A 27,669-nucleotide genomic window follows, 5' to 3' on the forward strand; every position below is an offset into this window, starting at 1 on the left:
CACGTATTTCAAAGTGCATGGCTCGGCGCTTGTGTTCAGCGGGTGAGGCCGAACGTGCGAGTGCGCGCGTAGTCGCTGCGAGCATTTGGCCTGCAAATTCACGAACGCGATGGGGCTGACGACGCTGATGGAGCGGGGGGACAGGGTGTGAAACGCCGGGGTCCGCGTAGCGAGCCACGCCCCGACAAAGCCGGTCCCGATCCTAGTGGGCTGGGGTTCGTCCTTGCCGTCCTACCATGTGATCCTTCCTCGTATGTCGGGTCACGCCTCTGACCTCGCATCCCTTTTCGTGCTGGCAATTGTTACAGGAGAACCAGTCCACTTCCGGTCATCCCTGGACTCGAGGCGGTTGCTGAGCACTGGCTGCGTCTTCGCTGCCGTTGCTAGATACTAGAGCTATAATGGTGCTGTGACTACGCTTTGCCCGAACCTATATGGGCTTAGGGCGTCCGCACTTCACCGGCATACATCGACCTCGCTTCGGCGATGACTATATCACCACGCCAGCTGTTAAGCTATGCGAGTGCGACGCAATCCTGACTAAAGCTTAAAAACGCGAGGACACTACTTAATCCTATGATGTATTTCGCGTGTGTTAGTCTCGTCGCCTCGCTGATGCCTCGTTCATAATGCTTCTTTGTGTCTGTGCCTTCCTCAATGTTTGGCTGACCTGCACACACACATTCCCGCGCAGTCGTGCAGGAAGAACTAGTCGACCTTGACGTAAGTGACCTGCTTCTTTACCAACAATGATGACCCATCTGTCTTGATGGTTATTTCGTTGAATTTTAAACCACACCTAAAAACTTACCAAATTCTTCGAAGGTGCTAATCGAAGCAAAGACTACAAGCACTCCGGATAGAGTTTCCCTGACTTCTACGATTATTCTCCCACCCAGCTGGTTGTTTTGATAGTAGTGATGGGAAAAGAAACAAGAAATGATTGTTTTGAAGGCAGGCCGGACCTTGTCCTTTCCTGCGCTTGATGATGACTTCGCCAGCCTGACGGCATGTTCCGCCGGCTTAGCTACGTGGTAATTTGTAGGTGACCCTTTTTCGATTACAACCAAATTTCCTGAAACAAATACCGCCTACGTTGGCGATGCTTCTTGTTCAAAGCAATACCGCTTCACCGAGAATAACTGCGTTGTCGAAAGAAGTCGAATGTATGCGAACCACGGCATCTGCGGAAACGTTCAACGATATGTGATATGTGCTGTTATATGCTAAATTCTTATTGCCTGTACTCTCCATGCAATCTAACATACTTCTCTGTTCTTTGCAGGAAGTCACTGGGCGGTTTTGGATGTCCGACTTTGATGGTAGAGTAGCAACAAGTTTACACAGTTTTTTTGTTTGTCGATATAAGCATGACATTATGAAAAGCGGTCAAGTCAGAAATTCTGTGTTGCACGCTAGCCGCGTTGCTACAACATAGGTGACCAGCTCGCAGTGTCTGCCGTCGGAAAGGCGCGGATGGAAACATATTTTTCGTTGTTCGCGGTTGGTGAGAAGGCAAGCAGGAAGAGCAGCGTGCATTGATTCGCTTAAGGAAATGCCTTAATGCGCGATAATCCTTAATCGGTGAAAACACTTGTTCCAGAAGCACTACACTATTAGTATAACATGAGTCTCGCCGGACAAGAAGCCGAAGTACAAGACAAGTACAAAGAAGTTTCAGTGCTAAGCTGGTGGCTGCATCACGAGATTGACAAGTTCGCATGGCTTTGCATTTCTGTATCGTTTCTTCACACAAGAAAGGTGCATTCATCTTAAAACTTAAAATGTTGCGACTGCAGAATAAAATTCTGGGTGTTGAAGAATGTCGAAGTTTACTAACACGTTTCTAACAAATAATTGATCATTTCGCTAAATAAATGAAAATTGATTCATTCCGCAGGCAATCTTGTAATTCCATTCGTGCTCAACCTCGATCGAATTAGCCGGGCAGTTATACAGAAAACAAATAGCACTTTTGTTGCCACTGGTGGTACTTCTCATTTCGTATGTAAAGGAAACACCTCTAAACAGGGGAGATCATTCTTTATCTGTCCATTGCAGATTTGTGTGTGTGCTTTAAGATGGACTACCCACGCGTCGATAAGTTCGAGCGAAGACAGCAAGGAATTTGATCCTTCTCAACTTTGACCTGACTCAGTTGCAGCGTCAGTTCTCAGTTTGTGTCCTTAAGCTTTTGAGTAACACCAAGCAGTGTTATGTCATTAAAAACCTTCGTCTGTCCCCTCCTACCTTGCATTTTGTGCTCCATGCACCGAATGCGTCTAAAATATACAGGAAACCTTAATGGCACGTTCGGATCGCTTATGTAGTATGCTTTTCTCATCCATTTCAATTATAAGCATTCCTTGTGTTTTTCCACGTTTCATCGTGTTTGTTTTGGCAGTATGACTAAATCGCAAAAAGACACATGTTTAAATAATTAACAGGAACTGCTGAGTGTTCGGATGTTCATTGAACGGTCATACTTCAAGCTTAACCGAGGCAACTATCACCCGATTTCTCCGTACTGCTCATGATGTAAAGCTCTGCCGCATACTTTCTGATAAGCGTTGTAATTTAAATACTTTGCAACATGGTGCTACGCTTGGGTGGATGACACTGTTTCGCTTGTGTTCGCTGAATTCTGTGCGCAGACAGCGTTTCTCGGTAACACCGACGTTGCCCTCCTTGCACGGATTGTATACGCCGGTGGAAGCGGGCCAGTCTGTCACGTGCTTCGAAGGGGCGCAGTCATTTGCTCGTCAGCGAGGGTTGCAGTGTTCGCCGCATCATTGGTAACACCAGTGGTTAGTATACAGTACACTTTTGTACACTTTTTGTTACGTCGGTATCCTATATTTTCGAAATGACAATAGATATCAAGCTGATTTTTTCTGTGCATACAGTACATATACGTGGCAATTTACTGTACCGAAATTATCAGCGTGCGAGTAAAATTGTTTACTTTAAAATAAAAATATGTACAAAATTTGGTCAAAATGATTGTGTAGAAAGTACAAAAATCAACTAATTTCATTTCCCGTATACTAAAATAATTTTGGTACAGCGGCTAGAAGATGAAATTCTGAACAAAATGGAGTAAATATCTTGCCACTATCTTTATTAGTTGCTGATAAAAGTGCACCACAATAAGCCCCAAAAGACATGGGAAAGATGGGGCTTACCCTGTCCCCTTAAAAAAAGAATCTTGAACGAAGTGAAGCGTCAAATTTAAAACTTCCAAGTCAGCAAATATATGCCGACTGCAATCATATTGACACATCACGAAAGTGCAGAAATGTGTGCGATTGTGCAGCGCTCTGAACTATGCTACTAGTTTATCAGCACGACATTTACATGCTGTGTACGCAATTGTGTACTCCAAGGTAGTGTGTCAACAGCAAAAGCATTCATGGCTTGTCCGATTTTTTTTTTCACATTGTGTTGCACTGGGCGTGATATTCAAGTGGCTGGAAGGGTGCTTTTCAACCTACTATAGACATGAAATACTTGTTCTTATGCCTCATGGTGCAGTAATGAATTTTCGCTTTGAAGTCCACATTCTGTAAAGTGGAAGAAACTAATTAAAACATGTAAAACTATTAAGCTATTCTGCAGCTGTAGGTTTATGATTCTGAATATCGGTTAAATGCGGTGAAAGCAAGTTTATGATCAACAGACTTAGTTGGCGCCTCAAAGGCGTAAGAAAAATTGTCTATCAAATGTCCGCGTCGGGTGTCCTAAGAGATGGTGTTTAAGAGCACTGTAGTATGCTTCCTTGGGGTACAGTTTTGTTTTCTAAACATTACTTCAGAATTTGGTTGTATTTTTTCAAGATTACAAATTTTAGAACTTACTTGAAAGTTGGCTCAACATAGCAGTGAGAAATCTAGTTTCTCTCGTATGCAACAAACATTACGCTAATCGGCTCAGCAGATCCTAATTAGGACATTCCAGCTTGTGATATGAACTTGAATAGTGAAATTGCATTTGTAACCGCAGTAAAGCTTACAACCTAAACGTAACTTATGAAGGTGCGCTTTTTCGAACGCCAACGTAGCACAGCTTGCAAGGCTTACGGCCTATGAGACTGCTAGCTTTGATCGAGTGTGACATTGGCTTCAGGCTTCGTACAGCAATTTGGAGAGGGGGTAGAGCTGAGGTCGACGGCAAGGAGTGTAATGGGGCAGGTTATTTTTTGGGCTACAAGTGGTGACAGCGATATATGAGGGATATAGGGTGTAATTACCACATTCGCCATCTTCGGAACACTGGCTCAAAGAACTGCCGTGCCCTGCCCGATAGGTTCAAACCGCCAATATGGCAAGGATTCGGCAGTGTCCAGATAGGCAATGTCGCTGCTCATGCCAGCATTGAGAAGTGGATAGGAATGCACTGCTTATTGAATAATTTTTCTGTGGTGGTAACAGTATGCGTGGAGGACTTTGTACATATTATAAAAAGGAACATTTAGTCAAGACGATCAGTGAAATATTTGGGATTAATTAGGGTTGAGTAAGACTGTACATTATATAGAAAAGTAAAGATAATGGATCAGCAGATTAAGAAATCAGCTTCGCAGGGAACGAACGATGAACGTAAGCACGCGTTTGACACGTTAGGTTGCACTGTTCTTGTTAAAACATCCTGGCATGTATCGACTAAATATGCATCTGATTTCCGCAACAGCCGAAAATTGATTGTAGAAACGTTCTAATTTTTATACTGATTCTCGCAGTATTTCGAAGCTCGTAACTTAGCCCTGTGGTACACGTTAAATAACCCCCCTATGGCCATAATAGATTCTGGTCCATCCAATAGGTCGTTCCTCATAACGAACTATATTGAATTTTGGGGGCAATAAATGTAAAACATTGGCGAATGTCTCGCAGATCGATCAAGTTACCAACATTTAAATGATTTCGCAGAAAGACAATCAGTTCCAAACAACCAGTGCCGGTTGTATGAAACATTTGTTGAAAGCTGCGCACAGCTACTTGAATGTTGTCGTTTCAGTGCGGACTGCACAGCGGTGGAGGACCGCTTTCAGAATTCGCTGCGAGAATCGTTCACGTGCGGTGCCGTTACGTCCTCGTCAGCGATAGTTCCATTCTTCAGAGCCTCCCTCCTGATAGCAGATGGTGAGTGTACCATGAGTGGTGTGTCGATTGTAAAGTACTGATCTTACACTATTACAGGGTTCTTGCACTACAAGACACTATATTAACGCGAGTTCTTCATTCTATACGATCGTTTCTTGCAGGGAGTAATTGTCCCTGAAAGAACAGTAAGGATGCCACTTGCATCTATCTTAAAGAAAGCCCCGCTTTTGACTTGCCTATTTTCGAATCTCCAACGATAAATCTGCTACCAATGCATACAATGAAGATCTCAGTTTCGGTTATGAGCGCGAAGCGTGCTACCCTTGAAGTCCCTTCATCGGAAAATTCATGCTGACTGAACGGTACTGTTTTGACATCCTCAGGATGAAACGCTAATGTTATAGAATGTCACATTTTACCTCCGAAGCACAGGACAAGTCTCGCAGAGGCGCACGAATACGACGAAACGAGTTCGGTCGTATGAAAGGAGTAGCCTCGTGAAATGTTTGAAATACCTATTGTGCGCCAACTCACATGAAAGGAGCTTTCGACCGGGCATCAAATGTTGACAGGGTTGATAAATCTAGGCTTACGGGCCCATATTCAATATGTGCTCGTCCTCTTCCTGTAAAATATGACAAAAACGTGAGCGAGGTATACAAGCTTGACCACATCGTGAGGGGCATTGGAGATTCATTTTTTTAATTGCTGATCTGGAAAATCTGACTCAGTCGAAGAAATAATCAAAAACTGAATGTGGAACGTCCCTCATACTACGCAGCATTTCAGGAGGCTACCAAATACGGCCGTGAAATCTTCGTGGGAAGACCAGGCACCTGGAACTTATAGGAAAATTTGACGCGGGTAATTCGTCGCGAGCTGGAAGCCATGTTTCTGGCCACTTATCGCCAACATTTTCAGGGTACCACAATTTCGATGTGGCTGATACAGTCCGTGTCCGATGAGGAGTGGCAAACTTGGGTTTTTCAACTCTCTGGGCCATTCTGGATCCTGTGGTCAGTCAGGTCAGCGCTGTCTTGGATGCCGTAGTCAGTTAGGAGCACCAAAATACTTTTCCCCAATTTCCCGCCTTTCTAACTCGGCTTCGTAACCCGGCCGACTGCAGTTAACCTGACGACGTTCTTGTCACGGCCTCAGCCCATCGTCATTGTCACCCAGAAGGAGTGCAATCGTCCAGAACCAGGCCCTCCTCATTTCAATGCTGAGGGGGTTGCACAAGCACAACGACGGTGGCGCGAGACTTGACAGCGAAGCATGAAGCGCTCCGCCATTCAATAACCTACAAGGCAGTGCCGAAGGAGAAAACAAAATCGTGAACCATTGCACTCTGTGAAGGTGGGTGACCTACGAAGCTCTGTGGCACCTGAAAAAGAGGTCGCACAGTATTTCGAACAAAGTTACGAACGCGTCTTCATCGGCGGTCATCGTTTCGAAAAGTATTCACACATGTAATTCGATGCATTCGCGTCCATTCATGTTATGCGTTCGTTATGCACATTTGTTATATATATATTCGTGTTTTCCTTTCGCGATATGCCGAGGCAAAGAATTCGAGTCCGAAATCACCGCAGCGACTGGAAGTGGGCCAATGCCGTCGCAGAGGAGAGGAAGTATGTGACCACTGGCATTCTGAACACCATCGGGAGTCAGCGGGGGAAGAAAACGACAAAGTCGCAAGCAGTGGAACGAGCGTGAGGGGCAGTATGGGAACGTTGGCATGAGCAGCAACGGAGCCAGTCGTTGAACACAAATGCGCGAGCAGTGGTAAGAGCCATTGCTGATGATGATAGTTGTTGCTCGTGCACATGAAAATTCACGGAACCGTTGCCACAAATAATTTCACTTTGAAAACATTGTGAGGAGCCACGCACTGTGGGAATCGATGTAACCAAAGCTTTGTGTTGTTTGTTTTGATAACGATAACACGGTGCCAGCAGGCGATTATTGAAAGAAACCTTGTTGCTTATGAGTAGCGGCGCTGAAATTAATACACGAAAACATATTGCCGCAGCACTGGCGTTGGTATGCATTGCGAATGGTAGCCGTGGCGTTGAGACTAAGTTTATCAGACTACTCCAGTTTTTCTTTGCAAGAAAGTGCAACAGGACCCTGTAGAAAGGAGAGCAGGCAAGGACAAAAAGAGCGACAGGTCTAGGATGGATACAGAAATGCTCGCAATGCATAATGTACACAAACATGGGAATTCTGAGTTGGAGATCGCACCTCCTGCGAATCATGGCTTGCGCAGTACCCACTGTCAAATTGTTTTATATGTTTTGGTATTTTAGTACCTATCAAACGTTTTAATAATTCCTGGCATAAAGTATTTGTAGAGATGGCTTCGTCAAAAATATTGCGAGGATCTCTCATTGCAATTAGAAAGGGTGTGTGTGTGTGTGTGTGTGTGTGTGTGTGTGTGTGTGTGTGTGTGTGTGTGTGTGTGTGTGTGTGTGTGTGTGTCTTATTTTGTTCGTTCAAATCGAATCGCCTGTGTCCCAAAGAACACCATATAGCATGTGTCAAGGGTTTTGAAAACACACCATAAAGACCCCGAACTTAACACCATACTTCCGGGTGCAACACATTCGCCGGCCGCGTACACCGGTGAAGCAATTACCATGGCAGCAATTAGGTGGGTTTATCTGATTGCCCGCGCTCACCTCACTGCTTTCCGGGATTTCCCGGATTCCGTTAGTGGTACGTAAAGTTTTTACCTTACGTACCAGATTTAACGACGTAAAGATTTTACGACGTTGCAGCAGTAATCATTCAGAGAGCGTATTCTCCCTCAATCTCGATAGTGTTTGTACTTGAACACGATACGATGCGATACGACGCTTGTTGCGAGAGAGAAAGCTTGAGTCTCGTGATTTCAAAGCGGAGGGCTTTTCACGGCGTCCATATGACCGCTGACATGCTATTCTGCAAGAGAAGGGGAAACGATAAGCTTTGAGTGCCTTTCCGTGCAGACCGGTAGCTTTACGTGGTCGAATATACATACCCATTGTATTGCAAGCGGTCGGATGCCTCTAAACCCATTTGCTGACGTCCTCCACGACGAGCCCTTTGCATTACGGTGTCCGCTGCACTTTTTTTAAAGACAGTGACAATTGTTTAGTTGAAAATCACATCCGCCCTCGGAAATGAGCTACGGCACCTCTTTCTTGACAAAATGCAATGGAAAATCTGATAAAGTAGTTCTGAGCTGTGTGAGAGAAGTAGGTGATCACAGTTACGTTGCTTTGGAAGTATACTGGAAGCATGACTACTGAACGCCGTGCAGTTATGTTCAGTAGATTTTTGGTGACTAGAAGTGCTTGAGCCTCGTTTGATGAATTTCCAGAGCAACAAGATGGCTGCTACCTCGTGTGGCTTTTTTCAGTACCAGGAATGGCTAAAAGAGATTCCTAAAATTTATATTATAAGATACAATTGCTTCTTCTACATAAGTGATTTGAAGGAGGGCCATCTCATGTTTACAACCTTGCAGCGGAAGATTGCTTCTTGTGTGGTGTGTCGAGGGAGGGGGAACAAGCGAAGGAAACGTAGGGTCTAGTCGGAGTGGAGGGATGTGCACATTGGTTGCGATTTAACGGGATTTTTATTAAAAGCGCTGATGTTGCAAAAAGTTTCGAAACGCGATGCTTACTGTCAAACACAGGGCCGTATGCATAGTCTGGGATAGCGGTGCATTTTGATCTTTCAAGCTGACTGCAACTGAGAGGTCGGGGATACTCAGTGGGGTTCTCCAGTGCCTTCGTGTCAGTTGTTGGTTTGCCTGATTGTTATTTCTGGAAACCTAAGGATTTTATGTATCCGTTACAGGTACCGTCTGCAACAAGTCAAGCAGGGAAACTTTCAGAAATTTCATTGCCACCAGCAATTTCAAGGCTTCTTGTAAACCTGGCAAGGAGATTGCTGAGCCTTCTACAACCACGGCTTTGCCTCTCATAGTAAGACTATCGGCAAGTTGGCCTCCTGCACGGTGCCTATTTAGCCCGGCTATGCCTGTATAATTTCTTGATAACGAATTTATATCGTATACTCAAATTTATTACAACGCGGGCAAAAGTATAGAATGTGGACAACGTAGCTTTCCTCGATCTTCGCATTCGCTACCCAAAATTAGTGCGTTCACATATGAAAGAAATGTGAGAGTCGGCGTCATGTAATTGAACATTAGATGGAATGAGTTACTCAGGAAAATAATAGCAGATCTCAACATTTTAATCTCCGAATGAGCGGAGGGACGCGGTCGAAAATATTTTTGCATTCCTCTCGGAGGTGGCATGTGTGTGTAAAACATTGGTACGACACACCTGCACTCATTACCCGAATCGAGCAGCCGAAATCCATGACAGCACATGTTCCCTTCGTGACGAAAACCTACATGAGCAATTTAGGCTTCCATAAATGCGGCAAGACCTAGTCGTCCATGCCAATCGAACCCATGTTTATATGTGACGGCCTATACGCCGCTAACTCAAGATATGAAAATTATTTTCCGATTACCGATTACGAGCGCGTTTCCGTACGTCACCTAAAAGCCGGAATTGCAATAAATTGTAGTATATAATTTGCTGCTACTCGGTCACTGCGTTAGTATAAAAAGATAGCTATGTGAGTTTTCAAAAGCAAACGTCCAACACACAGCAAAAAAGCATCGGCGCATCTCCATTGAATTGCTTTTCCAGCATGAATAGCGGGCAAGCAGATGTTCTCTTTCTTTTGCAGCAATTCGCTGTGTGGTTTTGAATGCCAGAGGGCGAGGCCGCAATTCATATATGTTAACTTCCCTTTGGCCGATGTAGAATCCACACGAAGAAAGTGATACGGTCCGTTTATAATTCAAGCTTTGACCTGGCCAGTTACTCCTCGAAACAAGGCTGTTTATTCGTTATGATATGCAACTAGTTATATCGTCGGCATTCATGGCCAGTATTTCCCGAAGATATGCACATTGCTGTGGCGATCACTTACCACTGGGTAACCGAAGCTCAAGCCAAAATGGCATCGCAACGCCTATTGACTGCGAGAGTTAATACATGTCTTTGCTAATGCAGCTGAAATGTATATTTTCGTCGTCGCTACAAAAGCACAGCATCACTGCTTGAAAGGGCATGTCGGAGTAATGCAGCAATTTTCTGTTTTTAAACAATGTTCGTGGCAGTATTCGCAGTATGCGAGCGCCCGCTCCTAACTAAAACCAGAAAACAGTAAGAAAAAAATAATTCACGCGACAGTTCGTCAACGAGCGCTGTACGAAATTAAAGGCTTGCAGCAATTCACTTGCCCTTTCGCAAATCACTGATGAACTTCTTGAATAATGCTAAGAGCAGGAGAGCAGACGTCGTAGAAGCACTTTATATTCCTAGTTTAACAGTCTTCGGTAATAGTGGCGTGGCTACATTGCTGCCTGGCTAGGTTTGCGCCCGAAAAAAACTCGCTCCTGCTGCCGGTTTGCCACCACAGAGCCCCAACCCATCGGCTGGGTTTCCGGATTTACCTGAACCTGCACATTATCAGCTGAATCGCAAGCTCTCTCTCGGGCGTTCATGGAGCAGACGACTAAATTGTTGCAAGAGAATTCATCCTTAATTCTCTGAAAAGGTTTCTCAAATTTCTTGGAGCATCATGTAGTTCGTTGTCAGCATGAGTATTGGGTGTCGTTGTGTTTTTCGCAAGCTGTGAAAGGCGGTAGCCGAAGTATTGACAATTTATTTGGCTTGAATTCTATGTTATATCATGCAGTAGGCCTTACAAGAAGAAAAAACGTGCCGCACTTTTTTTTGCAAGGTAATGTTGTCTTTTCCTATACGAAAGGTGGCAAGCCTACTTCGCATAATCCAATGACGAATGGTGAAATGATTTAAACGCAAAATTCATTCTTAAAATTATGGAGTATTATGTGCCAAAACCACTTTCTGAATATGATGCGCGCCGCAGTACGTGACTGCGGTGATTTGGGCGACCTGGGGTTCTTTAACGTGTACCTAAATCTAAGCACACAGGTGTTTCCGAATCTCGCCCCCCATCGAAATGCGGCCGCAGTGGCCGGGATTCGATGCCGCGACCTCGTGCTTAGCAGCCCGACACCATAGCCACTAAGCAAGCATGGCGGGTTAAAATCAATCCTTAAACAAATGCTTTTTTAGACATAAAAATGTCTTGCCAGTGCACGTGCATCAGTGTATCGCAGTTGTGGCCAGGCGCTAGTTTTCGCCCGGATGCCGCTCCGTCGTTTGCGTTACAATCCTGTATAACACTGCACGACCAAACCCCATTGAAAGAAGAATGATGGGTTTAACGTTAAGAGATAAGAGCAGATTGGGTGAGGGAACAAGCGCGAGTTAATGACATCTTAGTTGAAATCAAGAAAAAGAAATGGGCATGGGCAGGACTTGTAATGAGGAGGGAAGATAACCGATGGTCATTAAGGGTTACGGACTGGATTCCAAGGGAAGGGAAGCGTAGCAGGGGGCGGCGGAAAGTTAGGTGGACGGATAAGATTAAGAAGTATGCAGGGACAACATTGCCACAATCAGTACGTGACCGGGGTAGTTGAAGTATGGGAGAGGCATTTGCCCTGTAGTGGGCGTAACCAGGCTGTTGACGATGATTGGTGATGACCATGCACCAAGGTACAACGTGTGCTGTGCTACAGTTTCCGGCTGCGATAGTTCAAGATTGGGTGGCATTGAATCAGAATCTGGAGAGTGGGGGCTTGGCCGGCTGTTGGGCAGCGGGCCCGCTTTCGCACGTTGGTTTGGTTTACAAAGCTTCCGGAAATGTTGAACTGCTGCACCAGTAGAATTCATGCACCATCGCATGCTCAGAATTTCCTCTAAATTGCAGCGAAATAATTGGAGAATCTTCGTAGCCAGCTTAGAAGAAAACTGCAGTTTTACAGAAGAATTGCTTACTTGAAAAGTGGCATGAATAAAGTGGGTTTAATGAATAATTGTTAAGGGAATAACAGTTACTTCGTTATATCCACTAGTTTGTTGTATACCGTTTCCTCATAACGAGGTTCGACTATCCCGTCAACGCTCTTAACTATGCGTTGCTGCTCCAAGTAGCAAGGTTTCTTCATTTACCGTTACTCTGGGCACCATTACTGTACGCAAGCCGATCACCTCAACGTCCTCTGCCTTTGTGCAGATGACGGAAGCGCACTTATGCACCTCCTGTGGCCATTAATCGCGTGTTGCGCCGTCATGTGAAGAAAGGTGTGGCCAGCCCGTTATACAAGATTGCCGTTGCGGTGATCTTACCGGGGGTGTTTCCCAGCCTTTACGAAATTCCGTACGAACCACTTAATCCGCTAGCCTAACGGAAACCAGCGTAACCTTGTTTCTAGCCATCGCGTTTGCGGCATGCTTGTAATCGAAACTGGCTTAGTGTTCGACGCTATTTGACCTCTTCTCTTGTTCTGTCTTATTCACGCTACAGTTACATTTCTTAATTACATATTGGCCACACATCTGAACTCGTCCTATGTTCTTGTCTTGCTTTTGCTACACCATTGTTGCATGTTAAGCTACGGACCATAATCGTCCGCTATCGCAACACAACCTAGCTGTTGTTGCTTTTCACAGCAAATAATACAACAAAACTGAGATTGGGTATCAGCTTACCATCTTAATAGCTCTATGCATGGTCCGAAGTAAGTAGCACGAAGATCATGCAAATGGAAGCAGTGCCTATCGGTCCATGCTGGCTCAACAATCATCGTGTTTTTGCTATGAAACTTTGCTGTTTACTGCGTATAGTCCTCCCACATGAACGCTCACTTGTCTGTGCAGATTCTACATCAGTGGAAGCAGGCATATTCCCCGTGCAGTGGCAGTTATTCACCCTTACCGACTACGCGCTCATCACTAGTTCCCTGCTGTCACCACGGGTTAGTATCTGCTACAGTGAACATTGGTTGCATCTGTTTCTGGCAAGAACATGGCAAAAGTGCCAGTGATTTGACATTTGTTCAAATTAAAACAAAAGTCTTGGCTTATTTGTACTACGCGAGCTTGCCTACAACATGCCTTAGGAACTGCTTTCATCAACTAATGTCAGGTTAGCTAAAACACCCAGGAAGGCCCACCAAATATGAACAGCTGTTGAACAAATGTGGCGGTGTCATGAAACAACCAACTATTGATGATGATAGCCGGCAAGCGAGAGCCTTGTTTACCGTATTGCGGCCGCCCCTATCGATTATGCAAGCATGTCTTTCCTCTTGCTTTCCAACGAAGATCAGTGTGCAGATCAGTCTGAAGATCAGTGTGCTGTTCCGTTTCGAAATAAATGAGTTGTAAGTAGCGCTTCCTTTGTCCTGTAGCCCCCTTTTTTTTCTGTCCGCGTCTTCTAACGCAAAAACTATTTACCTCTTTGACCTGACAAATTTAATTCTGTGTCTCGCAGTAAGCACTGGCTGAGCGTGATGCTGCCACCCCATTGAATTCACCGAGATATTGGAGGAAGCCAGCCAGGAGGGTCCGCGCAGGCTCTTCGGCATAAAATAGAGGTATGAAATAGAGGTAAAATAATTATTCCAGATGTCAGCGGAGCTGAGACAAAAAAGACCGAACTGTCAGAGCTGGCGGAAGCTGGGATGCCTCAGCGCAATCAGTGTTCATAACATTGTATAGAAGGGATAGAAGGGCTCAGAGGGCCACGCAGGAACAGCGGTCTATTAACAAACAGTGCTACGTTATGCCACAAATGAAGTTTAACACTTACAAGAAGCCACAGCAAGGAACCTAACATCTGTTATCTTTGCCTTTGCACTACGCTAGTGTAATAGCAGGCGACGTATATACCATTTTGTTCCGCCAACCTTACATAACTCGTGTCATGCCCTTGTCATAATTGCGTTACACTTGAGCTACACAATAACATAACCTGAATAAGGTTACGCTTTTTTCTGGCTTAGTGTCTGCGATATACCATTACTCTAACATGGCATATTGACTATTTTGACCTGCGCGCAAAGGTTACAGCTCGTTTCGTATTGTTTGCACTACACGACTTTCCATTCTACCATCATCATACGCAATTTTTTACCCCATGAGAAGTCTACTTTCATATAAAGCCTAGTTCATGTTTTTTCAACCCAGCTGCCTCCTGCGCGCTAAAGAATCTTCAAACTGGCATGTTGGAACTTTACGTCCTAGGGATGCCAACAGGTTCACGCATCTTCAGTTTAGGTGCTACGTAAAAGCCGTTAAAAAAAAAAATTACCGGCTTTCCGGCTTTGCAAAAAATGGCTGAGTGGTATATTCACTAATCGTAACAGAGTAAAAAAGAATGTAATTTCGCAGCAGTTGACCTTTAAAGGGACTGATGAGCAATTTTCATGGAACCCGTCTTTTTTTGTTGTTGTTTAGCGCAGTGGAAAGAGTAGCGGTTAGCGAGTCTAATCCTCAAATGCTAACGCGGAAAACATCGTGGGACATCTTTTATAAGAATTTTTCGACCTGCAGTGAGGGTGTAGTGATGGGTGAGCGAGATAGCGATTACACGCTGGTATTATTGAGAGGCAGATGTTTTTTTTTTATCGAGTCGGCGTTCCTCCGATTCATCTTTTCAGAACTGTTAAATTATTTCTGCGATAACAGCCACGTGTTTTCGTTGTTTCCTGACGAACTTGTTTCGCATTTAACCAGTCACAAGGAAATGAATCGGGTCGAAAACGAAACTACGCATTTACACGTGACCCGGAGTTCACTGTGTTGCCGCAGCCACGTGTGCGTTTTCGATTGCCAAAGCATGGAATAATGTGCGAGCGTATAATAATTTACAAAGTGTAATTTTAAGCAATAATTATGATGTACTCGACAGCACTCGACTTACGTACAGTAATCTGGTAGAATACATCCGAAGTACCAAGATTGCACCGCCTAGTCTCGCCACTTACCAGTTTTTGATACCTTCTTTGCCACTGTGAAATTAAAATTCCTACTTAACTCGCGAATGACGTGCTGGATTCCAACACTGCAAATCATAGTGATTTCATTTCCATCAATGTCTCAAAACACATTCTGGCCAGCTGTCAGTGCCTTTATGCTATTATACGAATATGGATTACGAAGCACTTTATTCCACTGTCCAAGCTGAATTGGGCTTGTGCATTTGCCTTGTTGACACATGAATCGCATTCCGCGGTGACATATGGACTGGATTGTTCAGAGAACCGATGCTAACCTAACTAAACAGAACGTAGCAGAGGCAGGCGAAGAACCATTTGGATTGGAAAGCTTTAAATGTAGAAATATTACGACGGGGAAGTTGAAAACTTGGCCTGATTCAGCAAGTGAGCGCACATGCAAGATGGTGAGAGCTGCAGTTAATTATCTCGGAAATATTTATTATTCCTGCATGGTGAAATTGACAGCACAGCATTTATTTGAGATTGCTTTCATTTAACGCTGGGAGGTACCTCGTGGAACGTCAGAAGTTGGCATGTAGCTGAGCACGTTTCTGTAGACCACCGGAACCGGAGACATTACCATACACTACCTTCACCTATAATTGGGGTCCTGCGTTTTCGGATTAAACCTGAATATATTGTCTTTCTAGGCACTAAGGCTATAGTCGTCCGCCGACGTGTGAATTACGAGTTTTGATGGCTGCTGCGTGACATGTGACCGACTCATCAATTTCGGTTTAAACTCGATTTGTCACGGCAGTTTGCTAACTTCTAAAGCATAATAGCAAGTGGTGTTAAGCAACTAGTAAAATTGCGCCTACCTCGTTTTTGCCTAACACTGGTTAGAAAACTGGATTATATAATGATATATTCAGCGCAAGCAGACCCCAAATGAACGAAACCTTGTTGCTTTTTAATAGCCGCTTTCGAGGTAATACGACAACAGCGCATTACATCGCATTTACCGAACATCGCATCATGTAGACCGCGGTAACTACTCTAGGTGGAAAAAAGGCACTAATTTGTCTAGTTAGCACCCAGTAGAACAGGGCAACAAGCAAGCATGAAAAGCCCGACAGGTTTAAAATGGATACAGAAATGCTCGCTGTGTTTAATGCACACTAACAATAGTATTATATGTTAAACAAGAAGCATCGCACCACCAGCGAAGAATGGCTTAAAAGAAAGCGCAAAGAAAGTAAACAACAGATCGACAAACTCAGTCTGAACGTGTTGTTTTTGTTAAAGAGGTTCCTATCAGACTTTTTAATACCCGTCCCTTTAGCATTGCTACAAAATTGTATTTGTAGTTTAGCTTGTTGAAATAGAATGTCCGTGTCCAAATGGTGACCACGGCCTTTGTTAAATGCTTTTAATAGTTAACCATGAAGACTCCGAAATTAACACTACCCGATAAGAATGCAGTGATTTCCCTTTGAAAAGGGTCTCAAATGTTTACCCTCGAATAAAATAAAATATACATAAAACCCGGAAACGAAGGACCCTAATATATTTCACCCCACCATGAGAAGTTGTGGCTGCTCTTTGTTTTATCTACTATTTCGCCAGGATTCTGTCCTGCCCTGGACAGCGTACTTCTGCGTAGTACACATTCCCTCGCCGCGTAAGTCCGAGAGGTAATTACCATGGCAGTAATTAGGCCCGTCAGATTGCCTTCGTTCACCTCACTGCTTTCCAGCCTTCACTGAAGTCGCGTTACTATAGGCACCGCATTTACGTTAACTCTTTAACTGCTTCAACAGGATTGTGCAATAGGTTCGTGTCGTGCGAAACTGAAAATTATTTTCGTCTCTACTGAGGAAACACAGTCCGGCGATACCACACCTAGACAAGGAGGTCGAGTCGACCTGGACGAAACTTTTCACAGGTAGTGTTGCTCACATGTACGAGGTGATTCTCGGTGTTCGTTCTGGTTTTTTTTTTTTAAAGCAGTGTTGCCAAATTTTCAGTAAGGCTAATAGTAGTATTCTTGCGGAAAGGAATTAACTGACGTTGCTCAACTTTAAGCACCAGGCACTCTCTCTCTTGGTGTAGCGCAGTCATTCTGGTAGTGGAGGAGATTCAGCTGTGTTGCACTCTGCATCGTCAGAAAATCATCACACAAAGATGACGCATCCTATATTGCCTTCTCACTGCGTCGAGCTTATGTTAACATCCGGGCAATTGGTATTCGTAACTGGTCATTTCGTATTCATTTGTATGTTTTATGCAACGTGAATATATTCTCTTTCTAGGCACAAAGGCCATAGTCTAGCGCCTGACATGTGGACTCGTTTTTTCTGGAACGGACTGGCACTCGATGCCGTGCGACCGAGAGCAAAGCGACAGCGAGAGGGCGCTCGATGATCTAGCAAGCGGCAAGGTGCGTATTTCATTCGTTACCGATGCTGCAGCGCGAAGGCTGGACGCCGATGGCGGGGCACACAGATTCGATTATTGATGAAGAAATTACGGCCACTGACCAAAACGCTGCTATAATAGCTAAGGAAAAGAATTCGATGACGCGACTCTTGTTAGAATCTTTATTTATTCAGACTACTGACAACAGTATCAACAGGACTGATGGAAATCTTCCTGCTAACTACACCCGTTCCCTACGTCACATTTTGGCATAAAAACGACTTGCGGCTCTTGCCCGCTTTTAGTGTGATCAAGGAACCCGTACGGGTCCCGAAACGTCTCTGTGTGTTTTTTCACCTTGACTGGTCAGTGGCCGTAATTTCTTCATCATCATGTTACCTGACCAGACGAACTTTCGTCGAACTCTTGACTACAGATTCGATTAATACTTTCATCGGAATGCCGAAGTGTACGTGCATGCATCGTTGTACCAGGAGTACGGCATTTCACAGTGCGCGGATTGCAAAAGCGCGCGACTCGGTGCTTGTGTTCGCCGTACGGGGCGGAAAGCGTGAGCGTGCGGGTGTGGTTACTGCGCGGGTTTCGCCTGCAAAATCACGAACGCAAAGGGGCTGACGACTCCGATGGAGCGGCGGGACACGCCCCCCCCCCCCCCCCCCCCTACATGACCGGTCCTGATCCTGGTGAACTGGGCTTCGTTCGTGCCTTGATCCTTGATCGTATGTCGGGTCACGCAGCCGATCTCACGGCTCCTGATCCTGCTGGTATTTCATGCCCGAGAACCGAGCCACTTCCGCTCATCGTTGAACTTGCTGGACACGGGCTCCGCCCCGGCTACCCTTGCTATGTACTTGCTACACCTGTAATAGTGTTTTGACTGGGCTTCGCTCCTGCCTATATTCGTCGGCCTACTTTGAGCTTCTTTTTCTGAAATTTTTTTTTCTGAAAGAAGTACTGGACTCAATATTTTATATATTGCATAAACGAAAAGTAGAATGAATGCACTTTCCAGGCATAAAAGATTTGTTAACGAGATATATGTCATAAAGAGATTTAAATTGCCAGCATCAAGATTGTGGGATAAAATAAAACTAAGTTTGTAAGGACACGCTTGTACCTACTAAGAAAAATATGTAACAACCATATTGAGATATCCCCGAAAAAATCTAAAAATTTTGATTGGACAGATATTCCAAGAAAAAATTTTAGCTGCAACCACTACAGTTGGAAGTGCCGGGCTGCTGCCACCGATGTCCCAGGCTGGTTTGCGTCGCCATGTCCCTGAGAGTCAAAATCCGATGTAAAAGGCAGCATCCTGAGACTCGGTGCTGCTTTGTCCATCGACAAAATAAGCTGCAGACGCAGCGGAATCGCGAGATCTGCGATCTTTCGACGCCTGCTCGCTGCTCCCGGAAGTGGCCATTCTTGCTTTCTACTTATACGATCGCGAAACTCCGGAGTGCGTTCGAAAATTGCCACATGGCGCAAAAAAATTGAGCTGCTTAGAAAAAAAAAGCAGTTTTCCTTCGTCACATCCAATGGCGCAGTGTGTCCGTGACTGGCGCAGAAAGTCAAGAAAGCGGCGTTTCAAACCATCGTTAGCGGGCTAACTATGCCTAGCGGGCGCGGTACGGAAATAGTTAAGCAATGTGAGTGCAACGCGATCATGGTTGAAGCTAAAGAGACGAGTTACTTTGACTCTGTGCCTTCTTCAATACGTTTGGCTTACCTGCACCCCCACATTCCCGCACAATCAAGCAGGAGGAACTGGTTCAACTGGACTTCGGTGACCTGTTTCTTTCCTCGCATTATTGTCACACCTGTCTGGATGATATCTCGCGGAATTTTATACCACAACTGCAAACTTTACAAATTATTCGACCGTCTTAGTTGTAGCATAGACTACTGAGATCCCGGGCGGCGTCTCCCAGAGCGCTATGAATATGCCCCCGCCACCCAGCTGCTTGTTTTGATTGCTTTATTTTGTTTTTGACTGTTTGTTTTGAGCGACGGTCAAAGAACAGAAACGAAGAAACGATTGTTTGGGAGGCCGGCCGGATCTTTCCCTGACTTTTCCTGCGCTTGATCTTAAATAAACTTGAATTCAACAGCTTCAAATGGGTCAGTATTGCTATAGCGTGAGCCTTGCGGGACAAGAAAAAGAAAGCAAGCCGAAAACTATGGTATTCTGAAGATGCCTTCAAAATAAAATTCTAGGAGTTGCAGAAGAATGTCGAGGTTTTATCAAATTTTAATTACGCGTTTCTACGCCAGTAATTCATCTTCTCGCTACATAAATGATAATTGATTCACTGCGTGGACAATGCCGACAATCTCGTAATTCCATTCGTGATCAACCACGATCTAATTAGCCGGGCAGTTATACAAAAAAAAAATAGCTCATTTGTTGCCACTGGTGGTACTTCTCATTTCTTATGTAAAAGAAACACCTCTGTTCACTGCATTTTTTTAAAGATGAAGTACCCACGTCTCAATACACTACTTCAAGCGAAAACCGCATGGAATTTCATGCTTCTCAATCTTTACATTGAGTCAGTTGCAGACAACAAGCAGTGTTCTCTATCGCATTAAAAACCTTGTTTTGTCTCCTCCTACCTTGCATTTTCTTATCCGTGCAATGTACGTGTATCAGATATATAGAAAATTTTAATGTCACGTTCGGATCGCTTATCTAAACGTTTCCTCATGCATTTGAATTACAAGCAGTCCTTGTTTCTCCGTTTCGTCACGTTCGCTTCTGGTGATATGAAGAACTTGCTAAAAAGGACAATCTTTATAAAAGTAACCCAAAGTGCTCTTAACCAGGGCAACTAACACTCGATTTCTTTGTGGTGTTCCTGGCGCTAAACTTTGCTGCATTTTTTGTGATAAGCTTTCTTGTCCAAGTACTTTGCATCTTGGAGCTGTACTTGGGTGGATGACAATGTTTCCTTTTTGTTCGCTGAATTCTGTGCGCAGGCAGCGTTTCTCGGTAACACCGGCGTTGCCGTCCCTGTGCGGATTGTATACGTCGGGGGAAGCGGACCAGCCAGTTGCGTGCAGCGAAGGTGCGCCGTCATTTGCACGTCAACGAGGGTTGCAGCGAGGGTTGCCGCCGCATCATTGGTGACACCATTGGTTAGTATACAGCACGCTGAACACGCTACGAGTAATGTCATGCCCTTAAGATTAGGCAAAAATAGGGGTTGTGGATTTGAAAGCCGAGCGGGGTAGCGAATATTTCACATGTAACATGCAGAACTTTCGAAGATACTAGGCGTGCATAGGCGATGTCCTTGCGCATCGTCATATAGTTACGGGCCTCACTGTCTGATTATTGGCAGGATTACGGCGATACGTGACAACCTTTGCGCATGCACGTCGTGTACTTCGAAGTACTGTGAAAGCTACCGTGGGCAACCATAAGGGCCAGCCTAACCGTGATTACGTAACAATGTGGCAGTGTCAATACGGCTTACACTACCCGCTTTTATCCCAATTCCCCCGTGTTAATGACTTCCCGACTTGACCTGGCAAATAACTGGCAATATCTGTAATCGCTTAGCCTCTGCTCACCCAGAGGGACGGGCGTTCTGCCTTTGTTATCAGTTGTTCCTTTTCACGCTTCTATAGACTACAGAGGTGCTGCTGAGTCGTAGATGGGGTTTTATGTTCAATTAGCAGATGGTACCATTGAATTAGCACTATTCATACGCCGACAATGCGAAAGGCTATAAATGCCTAATTGTTCACTGTGTTCATAATTACTTGCTCTCCAGCATGATACGTGGTGATTGTGGCTAGCTGATGCCAGTTAGGCACCCCGACTGTGCGGCACGTATGACCATTTTAAGTGCGTTCCCGTTTACTTTTGACTAGAAAGGGCTGCAAGGAACTGCAAAACAAAAGCGTGTAGATGAAGCGAAGCCCCGTTGTAGGATTCTTGTAAACACAAGTTAGGGTTACAACGCCAGTGCCTTAGTTATGACAATGCAGCAACCATGGACCATGTATCGACATGACGGCAAGCAGATTCTAAAAAGACGAGGCGGCGTGCACTAACAATCTCGATGGGCGTTCGGCTTTTCTATTGGCTAACGAGTCCTGCCAATTACAGAGCGTACGAGGTAACTAGTAAGCTATAGGGGCTTATAACGTAAAACTATTCCAACAGGCTTTTATTCCATTCTCGTGACGTCACATTTGCGTAACCGCCGACGCAAGCATCGGGCGATCATCCGCGGGGTTGTCTCAACAGACCAATGAAACGCTCTCCTCGTTCATCTGGTTGCTTGAAAAACGTATGAAATTGCGTACACGGAGCGGCTTGACATATCTAATTGGCTGACAATAAGCGAGGAGCACGCTCAAGTGGAGAGGAATTCGACAGGGCCGAGCCACTGCTCTGAAAATTGATAACCGGATGAAGAGGGTGGTGCCGGCGTCTGCGATTGGTCAGCGTTCCCTTAGCTTGAGGTGGCTGGTCGAAAATCGCTGCGGCATGCAACGGAAGGTTAAGAATGCCGCTAAAAAGCATTCTCAGCAAAGTTGTATGAGCCACGTCGTAAACGTGCCGAAAGTGCTCGATAGCTTTACACGGCCACGTAAGCAGCTTTATTATACGCAAATAAACCCAAGCTCTCCGGCAGGTGAGAGTAGCCAGTGCCTGAGTGATCGACGGCAGCCATCTTTTATTCCTTTCGGAATGGGGCAGCCTGCGGCTATTCGGAAGAAAATTCAGTTTTGTTCGGCACGTTAATGAATCTTTAATGCGTACAAGTCACTTTGACGTGGGGAGCTTTTGCGGTTCTGTGACGTCGCGTGATAGGCAGGTGAAGTGGGTGTGGCGCGAAAACTTTTGACTAATAGCCGATGGCTAATGACGAAAAGGTGTCGAATGAGAAATAACTATTTTCTTTTGTTCGGTTAAATCATGCATAATCAGTGTGTACACGTCATATCAGATGCGAAGCTATCTCGGTTTTCGTGACGTCGCGTGACAGACAAGTGGGAGTGGTCCAAAAAAGTGTTTGATCAATCACGGAGGGCTGATTGCAGAATTGGAATAGAAAAGTTTGGAATAGTTTTACGTTATAGCGCCCATAGTATCGCCGAAAATAAGAGTAAATGATGTCGGCCAGAAGATGTCTTGGAAGAATAACCGGTGGTGTAACGAAGTCGCAGAATGTGTCTAAACAGAAGCGTAGTCTGGGGCAGCAGTGAGCTATGTGGCGCATTAGAAGCTAGAGAATGAGCACGCATAAGGTACAAGCCAAGGCTAACCAAGACGGCTGAGACGTGCGTTGGTCATTAGGCATTAGAGCTGCAGTAGGCATAAACCCGTTGTTGATGTTCGTGATAATGATGATAATGACGACTTTGAACTGATCATTTTGTGACGTTGCACCAGTAATCGTTTGTGTTCTCGGTTAATCTGGAATGTGTTTTTACTTCCAGATCGATGCATTTACGTGTCCTGCTCTAAATATCGCGTAAGGAAATTAAAACGGCAAGCTGGGCGAGTTGGGGATTGAACATGTTCCTATGGGTGGGCAGCGCAACCTGGACGAAGGACGAGAGGAAGTACTGCGCTCGTATTGTGTACTTCCTCTCGTCCTTCGTCCGGGTTGCGCTTTCTGGATTAGTGAGGTACAACCTGGATGATTGCTTCTCGTGTCGGGCAATGAAGGAGGGTGAACAGGGGAGGGGAAAATAGGGTCTGGTCGTAGGAGATGGACATGCGCATATGGTTATGGTTCAACACTAGTTTTCTTAAAGCGCTGAAGTTGTAAAAGTTTGGTAACTTGATTCTTTACTGTCCAACACAGGTCCGTAGGCATAATCTTGGACGGAATTGCATTTTTATCTGGTATTATAATTATGGTATTTATATATGCCTTACAGGTAGTGGTTCTCATCCACAGGAAAGGCGACAAGTCCGACCGCCGCTACTGGCGCCCTATCGCACTTGGCAACACAGCCGCCAAGTTCTACGCCAAGTGCCTAGGAGGGCGATTGCAAGACTGGCTGGGAGAGCACAGCATCCTCTCCCCTTGCCAGAAGGGATTTCTCCCTCACGGCGGAGTGTTTCAGCACAACTTCGTCCTTCAGGAACGGCTGGACAAAGCCCACAGCGGTGATGGGGACGTCTGCGTCGCGTTCCTCGACTTCACCAACGCCTATGGGTCCATCCCCCATCAGGCGTTGCTGTATGCACTTCGGCGAGCCGGCACCGGCAATCGATTCGTCGACCTCATCGCCGACTTGTACACCGACAGCCGTACGAGGATCGTCGCCATCCTTGCCGCGATCCGTCAGGGCTGTCCTCTCAGCGGGCTATTGTTTAACCTTGTCGTGGACCCCATCATCCCGGACATACAGGGTGGTGATCGTCCACATAACATCCTGGCGTACGCCGACGATTTGACACCCTTAGCGGCCAGTCTCGTGGCGTTGCAGGCCCGCATTAAAAGTATTGAAGCCCTTGCTTCGGAGATTGGTCTGGCCCTTAACTCCGCCAAATGCCGCTCCCTCTACCGGAGCGGAGTCCATCCGGTGGGGACCAGACCCTGGAGCTTCACGGTTGCGGGTGCTCCCATTCCTGCCATGACTGATTTCGGCGCCCAGAAGTTCCTGGGTCGTCCGGTGGGTTTCAGGATACGGCTACGTCACCATCATCGACCAGGCCATTCAACGGGGTACAGCGCTGCTAACATCTTTGCTGGCCCCTTTGTAGCGGTTGGACGCGGCCCGGGTCTGAACTTCATGATGAGGTACGGCACCCTGGGAAAAGACAACTGGCAGCGTCTGGATGATGTTCTGCCTCCCCTGCGAAAGAGGACGCTCTATTTCCCCAACAAACGCGTCGAACGAATACCTATACGGGAGCCCACAGTCGCGAGCAGCTGCCATACCACTCGCTGCCGAACTCTGCGATCTCTGCCGCATCGACAATGCCTTTACGTTACTGACGTTCAGGGACCTAGAACTTCGCGATATGGCGTCGCAGGGCCTGTTCGAGGTAGTCTCCAAGCGTCTTCGCCGGTCGACAGAGCAAAAGGACGTCGAGGACTACTTCAGAGGGTCCACGGAGGGCGACTTCCGGGCGCCGGCTTCGCAACTTCGTTCCGCCTGGACGGAAGCACGCAAGGCGTCCCGCCGTGGAGAACCGGTTCCGGCACGCAGTGTGTAGACGGGCCACGATATTGCTGTGGCGGGCCGCGTCCAAGGGGTTGTTGTGTCATGTAGTGGCACAGTAGGCGGGGTGAGGTCTCCCGCACGCACCCACAAACTCTGCACCGTTGGTCACGGCCGATCACCCACGGGCAGACTCCGTTTAAGGGTGGAAGGTTGAGCCGGGTCGCCAGTCCGCAAACCCGGTGAAGGAACCGGAGTAAATAAAAGTGTGAACTGGCGGGGTCGGTGGCCACGCACTGCAGCACCTCGCCTTGGTTCGGTTCGCTGTGGAGAACTGAGTCCCTGGCAGCCGATTGAATAGTGCGAAGCCAGCAATTACAGCACAGCGAATCCAGCAGGAAATTGCCTCCAGCAATTTTAAGGCTTCATTCCATCCGGGAAGATATGTGGTGCATCATTCTACAGAGACGGATTTGCCTGTCATCGTGCAACTATTGGCAAGTTGGCCACCTGCATGGCCCTTGTCTAGGCTGGCTATGCTTCCATAACTTCTTCATCGCGAATTTATAGCCAATACATAAATTTCTTACCACGCAGGCGAAAGTATGGACTCTGCAGTACATAGTTTCCTCGCTGTTTGCATGCGATGCCGAGAGTATGCGTTATGTAATTTAATATTCCTTGGAATGTATCATTCAGAAGTCTCAAAAAGAATAGTCTATATTAACCTTGTATTCAACACATGATCCGAGTGACGCGTTAAAAAAATAAAGAAATAAAAGTAACCAAAATCATTGTTTTGATTTTTTTCATGCCTTGCTCATTTCTATTGCCCAAAAAGATGTTTTTCAGAGTAAGAGGCATCTTCGATAACTTTTGGCAATTTTGATAGCATCTGCACTCCTCTCACAGGTTGCATTTATGCGTAAAACATTGCTACGAGACATCTGCCCTCCGCATTACCACAATCAAGCAGCCTACAGGGACAGCCCTGGCTAGCCAAAATCCACGACAGGAAACGGTCCCATCATGACAAATTTCGACATGGGCAATTTGGGCTTCTTTTATAGCGACAAGACCTATTCGTCCTTTGCATTGGAACCGATGTTTGTACGGGAAGGCCCATACGCCCTAACACTTAAATATAGAAATGTATGTGTTCGTAACACCTAAATGCCGTGATTACGAGAAATTGGGGCATATAATGTGCCGATACTCGTGGACTTTTCCATTTCGCCGATGTAGAATCTACACGAGGACAGTGATACTGTCAGTCATACGCCAGGCTGTGCATTGGTCAGTTAGGCGTAGAAAAAAGGCTATTTATTCGTTATAATATACAACGAGTTCGTGATATCGGTTCCATCATTCGTTATAATATACAACGAGTTCGTGATATCGGTTCCATCATCGGCCTTCATGGCCAATATTTCCCGAAGATATGCACAGGGCTGTGGCCATCACTTGCACTGGGTAACTGAAGTTCAAGCAAAAATCGCATCGTAATGCCGATTGACTGTGGGGAGTTATTGCATGTCTTCGCTAATGCAGCCGAAATTTTTCCGTCGCTACAATGCCACAGTGCCACTGTTTGAAGTGCACGTCGAATAGTGCAGTACGTTTCTGATTTAAATAATATTCGCCGCAAGTTTCGCTTATAACTACAGCAACAAAATTATAATAAAACATATTCACGCGAGACATTAGGCAAAGAGTTCTGCACGAAATCAGAGGTTTGCAGCACGTCACCTGCACGTTCGCAAATCGCTGACGAAATTCTTGAATGTCCAGGGCAAGAGGAGTAGAGGTTGTATAAGCACTTTATTTTGCGCGTTTCTTATTCGTCAGTAATGGTGCTGTGGCTTCATTGCTGCCTGGCCAGGTTTGCCCTCGAAAAAAACTCGATTCCTGCTGCCGGTTTGCCCCCGCACACCCGTAACCCATTTGCTGGGTTACTGGATTTGACTGCTTGTACGCATTATCACCTGAATCGAAAGCTGTCTCTCGGGCGCTCATGAAGCTGATGACTAAATTGTTGCAAAAGAATTCATTACTTTGCTAAGGTTTTCCTCAAACTTATCGAAGCATCTCGTTGTTCGTTGTCTGCACAAGTATCGGGTGTCGTCTTTTCTGCAAGCTGTGAAAGCTGGTTGTGGACGTATTGCCAATTTATTGTGCTTCGCTTGTATGGTGTGTATAGGCTTACAGGAAGTAGGCTTTACAAGAAGAAAAAACATGTCCTGAACTTTTTTTTTCAAGGTAACGTTCTATTTTTCGATTCCTTTGAGCTGAAAGGAAAAACACAAGGTTAGGGGAAGGAATGTCTTACTAGTGCATGTGCAGCAGTTTATCGCACTTGTGGCAAGGCGCTAGCTTTCGCCTCAATGCCGCTCCGTCGTTCCTGTTACATTCCTGTATTGCAGTGCCGGACCATACACCAAGGTGCAGCGCGTCATGTGCTACATAAAACACAGAAGTTTCCTGCTGCGATAGTGCAAGATTCAATGGCATTGAAGCAGACTCTGGAGAGTGCGGGCTTGGCCGGCTGTACGGCCACAGGCCCGCTTTCGCACGTTCATTCCGCGTGGAAAGCTTGAGGAATTGCTTAATGTTCATTCTTGCGAAACTATTGCTTCATTGAAAAGTGGCATAAAATGAGTGGGTGTAATTGGTAATTTCCAAAAGAATACCAGCTGCTTCGGTATATCCACTAGTTTCTTCTATACCATTTTGTCTCTAGGAAGTTAGACCATCCTGTCAACGCTGCTAACTATACGCTGCTGCTGCAACTAGTAAGTTGTGCACATGTGTGCACCTATTTTGACTCTATCCCAGTTTACTCTGACTGGGCTATCGTAAAGCGGCTAGAGGTACATTCTTGCGCAGTGAAGAAACGGATAAGGTTTAATAGCCACGTATTTCACACTAGATTTTCGGCCCACATTTGTCGGTACTTGTGCTATAGGGGATTAACTTCTCGTAAGATTCTTAGTCGTTCAGTAAGGCATGATTTGAATTCTCAAATTGGAACATGCGTCTGGAGTCGTCGATTATAAACGCTGATTAGTAAAATTTGGTTATTTAGTCATCACATAGGCG

At 45.7% G+C, this 27,669-nt stretch overlaps 1 protein-coding gene across 3 annotated transcripts; it reads left to right on the plus strand.

Annotated features, from left to right (window-relative positions):
- The first annotated feature begins 8,991 nt into the window (after positions 1-8,991).
- Positions 8,992-25,342, plus strand: LOC142589918 (uncharacterized). Of its 3 annotated transcripts, none has more exons than XM_075701629.1 (5): positions 12,932-13,026; positions 13,545-13,660; positions 17,307-17,434; positions 20,413-20,571; positions 23,338-25,342. In XM_075701629.1, the coding sequence occupies exons 3-5, from the start codon at positions 17,372-17,374 to the stop codon at positions 24,679-24,681; spliced, it is 1,566 nt and encodes a 521-aa protein (XP_075557744.1). In that variant the 5' UTR covers positions 12,932-13,026; positions 13,545-13,660; positions 17,307-17,371; the 3' UTR covers positions 24,682-25,342. The 3 variants fall into 3 exon arrangements, with proteins under 3 accessions (XP_075557746.1, XP_075557744.1, XP_075557743.1); XM_075701628.1 differs by having other exon boundaries at positions 13,545-13,647; XM_075701631.1 differs by lacking the exons at positions 12,932-13,026; positions 13,545-13,660 and adding an exon at positions 8,992-9,076.
- The last annotated feature ends 2,327 nt before the right edge of the window (positions 25,343-27,669 follow it).

This window comes from Dermacentor variabilis, chromosome 8 (assembly GCF_050947875.1).
Source record: "Dermacentor variabilis isolate Ectoservices chromosome 8, ASM5094787v1, whole genome shotgun sequence".
NCBI classification, from domain to species: domain Eukaryota; kingdom Metazoa; phylum Arthropoda; class Arachnida; order Ixodida; family Ixodidae; genus Dermacentor; species Dermacentor variabilis.

What these genes read in the sequence shown, in the direction of transcription:
- LOC142589918 (XM_075701631.1), top strand. Translation starts at nt 17,372, where the DNA reads ATGCCGTGCGACCGAGAGCAAAGCGACAGCGAGAGGGCGCTCGATGAT. An exon ending in ATGATCTAGCAAGCGGCAAG is followed by an intron (nt 17,435 to 20,412) that starts GTGCGTATTTCA and finishes TTCTGTGCGCAG; the next exon opens with GCAGCGTTTCTCGGTAACAC. An exon ending in CATCATTGGTGACACCATTG is followed by an intron (nt 20,572 to 23,337) that starts GTTAGTATACAG and finishes TATGCCTTACAG; the next exon opens with GTAGTGGTTCTCATCCACAG.